The sequence below is a fragment of the Cariama cristata genome, unplaced genomic scaffold (assembly GCF_000690535.1).
Source record: "Cariama cristata isolate BGI_N322 unplaced genomic scaffold, ASM69053v1 scaffold5099, whole genome shotgun sequence".
NCBI lineage: Eukaryota > Metazoa > Chordata > Aves > Cariamiformes > Cariamidae > Cariama > Cariama cristata.
In genome coordinates, this window is record NW_009637281.1 from 51,930 (window position 1) to 57,449 (window position 5,520).

At 41.7% G+C, this 5,520-nt stretch overlaps 1 protein-coding gene across 1 annotated transcript in view; it reads right to left on the bottom strand.

The window, feature by feature from the left end:
- Positions 1-1,474: 1,474 nt before the first annotated feature.
- Positions 1,475-5,520, bottom strand: part of LOC104167855 (very low-density lipoprotein receptor-like) — a 12,219-nt gene continuing 8,173 nt past the window's right edge. The window contains 8 exon segments of the mRNA XM_009708245.1: positions 1,475-2,121; positions 2,459-2,628; positions 2,737-2,811; positions 3,211-3,294; positions 4,209-4,355; positions 4,670-4,811; positions 4,931-5,070; positions 5,449-5,520. The exon segment at positions 5,449-5,520 is cut by the window's right edge and continues 13 nt beyond it. Of these exon segments, the coding sequence (XP_009706547.1) occupies positions 2,089-2,121; positions 2,459-2,628; positions 2,737-2,811; positions 3,211-3,294; positions 4,209-4,355; positions 4,670-4,811; positions 4,931-5,070; positions 5,449-5,520 (863 nt within the window). The 3' untranslated portion in view covers positions 1,475-2,088.

A 5,520-nucleotide genomic window follows, 5' to 3' on the forward strand; every position in this document is an offset into this window, starting at 1 on the left:
ATTCAATAAGCAATAATCCTTACATATTAGGTTAATATGAAAGGCACTTTATCCCAGAAAGTACTCAGCAAAATAGACACAGTATTCTTGGCCAGAAACTTCTGAGGTGTCCTTACATCCTAATATTTGCAAGACATTTTAGTCCACATGCATTCCAGATACTGAAGACCTCTGCAGACAGACAAGAGTTGCCCGGGATAGCTGGCTAGAAGTTTCAACTCCCCAAAGAGTAGTGAGCTTGCTGGAAACAACTTATTTTAAATCTGCAGAAGTTGGCAGCTGTCCTCATCTGTCAAGAAAGGAGTCCACGATGCGCAGAAGACCATTAAGAGAGCAGCCCCCAGCTGTAACTGCAGTGAGAATAGGCATTAGAACCAAGCCCAGGAACTGATCCAAGTTCTGACTTAATTTTTGTTGTTACTAATTTAAAGACATGGTTGATTGAGAATGATTTAACAAGTCACCACTAAAGCATGGCCAGGAGATTTTTCCTTCTTCCAAACTATGTGTTAGCCTTGAACCTGCATCCAGTCAGAAGCAATTTCTTCTTCACCTTGAAGGGAGAAGTAACACCTCCTGCTATAGTAGTTACAGAGTGGCAATTCAAGGCCAAGATCCTGCAATGTCGGGGAGAAACCATGACTTTATCCCAGAAAAAAAATTTGTCATAAAGGAAAATACTAGTGGCTCAGGAAGCTACCTTTTACTCAGTTGGAGACTATGAAGTAGTTACGCCATAAACAAAAGCTTCCTCTTTCTTTACTCTGAACTTGATCACAGAGCAAAATGCCTGAAGATCACAAAACCTGCAAGCTGATTCAGTCTTAACCCTTCTCTGTTGCATCAATGAACTATACATGTACAGTGGAGCATACTTGGTGCTCCTAAAATTAGCACTCAAGTAGTATAGTACTCAACAGTTATCATCAATATGAATATCACCCTTCCCAGACCCAGAACAGTTGTACAACTTATTTCTCACTCCTATTGTCACCCAAGATAAAGTCTCCAGCACTTCAAGTGATCGGTGTCTTAGAGCCATTACAATGAACCAAGTTTCCACAGGGAAGGGGACACCACCATGAGCTTGTGCATAACATCCTTGGCAAGAACCTTACACTTACCTGGCTGACAATGCTTTGACCTGTCTCCACATAGCATCTCTGTCAATCCTACCTCTTAAGAGCTTGCAATAGTAGTTAAGTATTTTTAGCCACTGTCAGTCCTAAATTAGGAGTCCAGCTGGACTTCTATGAAAGGAGATCCATTCAGTCCAGTACCCTGCAAAGTATTACTCTTAAGTACAAACCTCAGTCACCTGGCAGGTCAGTACTGTCTTAGTCTGGGGTACTGCCAAAATAACTTAAGAAAAACTTCATATTCTGACTGGCAGTAGCAATGTAGCCCACTAAAGCTTCCACCTTAGGAGATACTCTATTTTACTTCAGCGCTAACATAATGAGACCAATACTTCAACTGCTTAATTTTTTTAATTTTTTCCCCCATCTCTGCATTTAAGGTTTACAGTCATTTCTTAAAGAGCATTCATACCTGTATACCTCTAAGAGGTAACAGACAAGATTGAGTCAATAATACATACAAAATTACTTACGTTTACAAATTTTTGGCAATCACAGTAACCCGTTTTCTCCTATTGCCATTGCCCCAATCATTGAAAAAAACAGTGTACAATAATTTACATCTGAAGTATTTCAAAGTGCTTGATAGTGATTTTCCAAGAATAGTATTTACATGTGGCCTATACACATATGTACAGGTGTTACAAGTTGTGGCTGGAATATGGCTTTCTATGGAAAGTGCTTTATATTTGGTCAGTGGTGTTACTGACTAACCAATCCAAGGGTTACTGAGAAAAAGGTAACCACTAAAAGCTGAATTGTTGTGGACACGTATTTACAGAGTTTGTCATTAAGCTGTATAAAATAGCTATTTACATAAGTGTTCCATACATACAGCAAGTATCTTCTTTCTTCCAAGAATGGAGGAAGTCTTTCAGCCACAAACCTGGTTACTATCCCCAAAGAGTGTAAAACACAAGTAAACTAGAAGTAATTGCTGATCCAGCGCTCACATATCCTCATCTGTGCTTACAACAGATATCTGTAGAAGATAAGTACAAGTTAGCTACAACTGTACTAATAAAAAGCTACAAAATAATGCATATCATCACTATATGGCAGTTTGAAACAGGGGCTAGTTCTGCAGGCTAGTGACCACATTCAGCACTGATTACTCCATCCCAGGTAGAGGACAATAGTTGACTAATACAACTTTCACCTTGATTAGAAGAACATGTTTTCAGCCCAGTGGTTTGGCTGTAGCCAGCAGCTTTTAGAAGCAGAGACCTCTCCTAAACTCAAGTCAGATATAATTTGGCAGTCTATGTCTATTCTGAGGATGAACCTGGCGCCTCAGACATGTCAATAGGTTTACTTACTGCAGGGTAGGTGTGTCCTACTGAACTGCTGTGTCTTCCAATATCAAGTGTGAGGTCCTCTTCTGTAGTTTTCAGGTAGACAGGATTATCAAAATTCATGCTTTTCATGTTCTTGTGCTGCCAGTTACGCCACATGAAGTAGCCAGCCACTGCAGCCATCACCAGCAACACTTTAGGGAGAGAAACAGATTGCAAGTATGGAGTAGGGTCAAGTTAAGCTCCTAGGAATGGCTTGTCCCACCACAGGGGTCCCAAAAGCTAGTGAATGGTGTACTCACAGAGAGGAAGAACAGTCCAAGCTGCTGATGTTCCTCCAGCTACAGCTACTTGAGATGTACCATTGATGTTGAATCCTGCATGAGAATTTGAAGTAGTGAGCTTGCTTACCGACAGGCTAGCAGACTTTGTCAGATTCAAGCACTTCCCAAGCCCAGAAGCTGCTATCATGTATTAGCTTGCAGTAACACACTGCAAGAACAGCCTAACAGGCTTCATCCTATATTATTAGCAAGCTTTTTTAATTGCTTGCCTTCTCTGAATACTCCTGGGATTTCATGGAACCTATAGGTTCCATACTGCCATAAATGAACTAGTTCTGTTTGTCACATGCTCCAGCTGTTGCACTTGTACTACACATGACCTGGTCTGTGTTCTCTACTTGCATGCAAAGGACAAAACTTCAAGTAGGCTAGTGGGTCAGTTTGCATCTAATTTCTCTAACGTTTAGCAGTCTGAATTATTGGGACCAGTACCTCCAGGAACTAGTCCAACAGTTGGAGATTTTTCTGTTGTGCTGGTATCTTTAGCCTCAGTGTAAGCCACAGTTGTTCCAGTACCTGAAACTAATTATAGATCAAGAACCCAGTTAATCCTGAAGTTCTGCAATGGCTTAGCAATGAGAGCCATGGTAGTGAATGTTTAGCAGACAGCAGAATGATCATGCAGCTTGTTAGCTTTATTGGAAACACTGACATTAGCTATTTCACTAACACTCCCTCAGCTGAGGCTTTCTGATCAAATATAATTCCAAGAACCAGGCTAGACAGTTAGTCAGGCGTGAATTACAGGTATTTAGAGTCATGACAACAGTAAGCCACTTCATCCCTCACTTCAGGTTTTCTGAGGGAGATTTAATTCTGTAAGTTTATTGGTTATAGTCTTTGATACTTACAGCAACCCTTTAGAGCAGCCAACTGAGGACAGTTTCCTTGCATTCAATGCTCAAACTGTGGCAGTCAGAATCAACATGCAATATAGTAAGTGGCACTTTGGAGTTTCTAGTTCCACCCCATTGGACAAACAAGCCTCCCATATAGTCAGGGCTCAGGGTAATAGCAGCAGGTTTGCTTGGACCACAATAGGAGATCCAAACAAACTTCCTTGACCAGCAAGATTAGCCTATCAGCTTTTCAACACCATAGGGCCATGTTAGTTTATACCCCTTGTTTTTATAACAAAGTGGCTCAGTATGTTTTGTGCATGTGTTTGCTGTCTGCAGAAAGCCATGGAAGTACAAAATCTTGTTGCAAATGATGATGATGCAGAAGCCAAGCATGGACTTTGAACAGCACCTGCAGACTTTGAGGGCCAGCTTAATGCATGCTAGAAGACTAATCCCTCCAAGATTAATTACATCAGATTAACTCATGCGAAGCTCTCAGCCTCTACTACCATATTTGCCTCCAACAGGTTCAGTACCCCTACTCCATCCCCATCCATCGTGGGAAAGATTTCAGTCATGTTAACATACCTGCACACCTCAGACCATCCTCATACAAGAAGTATCCAGCAGGACATGCACAGGTGTACTTTGGAGAGTGTTCATTTATCTGAGGAGCAGGCAGGCACAGGTAGCTGCAGCCTCCATTTGCCATGGTCTCTTCACACCAGTTCCTGCCTGTTGGTAGAGCAATTGACAGGAGTCAACCTTCATGCTCCAGATGTATAGCATAATTATTTACTCAATAATTGCTCTACTAGAGTTACTTGTCTCTGTAGGTTGTAGATTTGTACCTGCTCTGCCTAAGAAAGAGCAACTGTAACTAGACCGTCTCTCAACCCCAGTGGGGGTGCCTATCTTAGAAGCTCCAAGCACTCTAAGTAGAAGTGAAGTAGACAGCTATACAGAGAAGGGATACCATTTGCCACCATGCAAGCAGGGCTGGCTTCTTACAAGTATACACTGACATAACTATTAAGTGTATTGGTTACCTGAAGGCTGAACAAGTTCGTGATACACAATGATGTCCTGTGCATCATTGAGGTTGTTCACTAGTGTAACCAATTCAGATCCAGTAAATTTGTTGGCACCATAGACTGCCTCATTCTCTCCATCAATCCAGTAGACACGATCCTAGAAGACAGAGTCATTGAATCCCATTACCTCTGTGTTGCTATCAGCACCACAATTGCTAGGCACATACTATAGCAAGAAGAGGACCTTTGACAATTAGTACAGCAAGTCATTCTTACCTCAAATATTGTTAGAGCAAGAGGATGAGGAAGGAACATATAAGACTTCAGCACAATTCTACGGTCCTGGCCATTCAAGTCCACACTTGACAGCGTGTGTAGTTTAGAATCAAGCCAGTACAGACGGCTTTTTACAAGATCTAGGAGGAAAAAATCCAAACATATTTACTATCTTCATGGAGAAAGCCTACAAAGCCTCCTACAAGAGCTGAAGCACCCACAAGTTCAAGAATAGTTGCAATGTTGCCCTAGTTTCTTACCATACCAGAATGCAGAAGGCTGCTGCAGTGCTGCCCAAGTGGCCTATGCCTCAACTATAATACAGAGCAGTGTGAGAAAAGCTACCATTTCAGTATCTGAGAAGTGCTGTCTACACCTGTTGCAGTGTCTCCAGGCGTGCAGGAACTTCCCATTCTCAGAAGCTGAAAATAGTTCTCTGAAGGATGACCTTGGCTTTTGTAGCAAAGAAATTGCTAAAGCTCCAGAATACTTCTGGCATAGAGACAAGTTCAACATACCTAGAGCAATTCCATTAGGCCATTGGATTTCTGTTGTCACAAGCTGCTGTCTGTCAAATCCATTCATTCCTG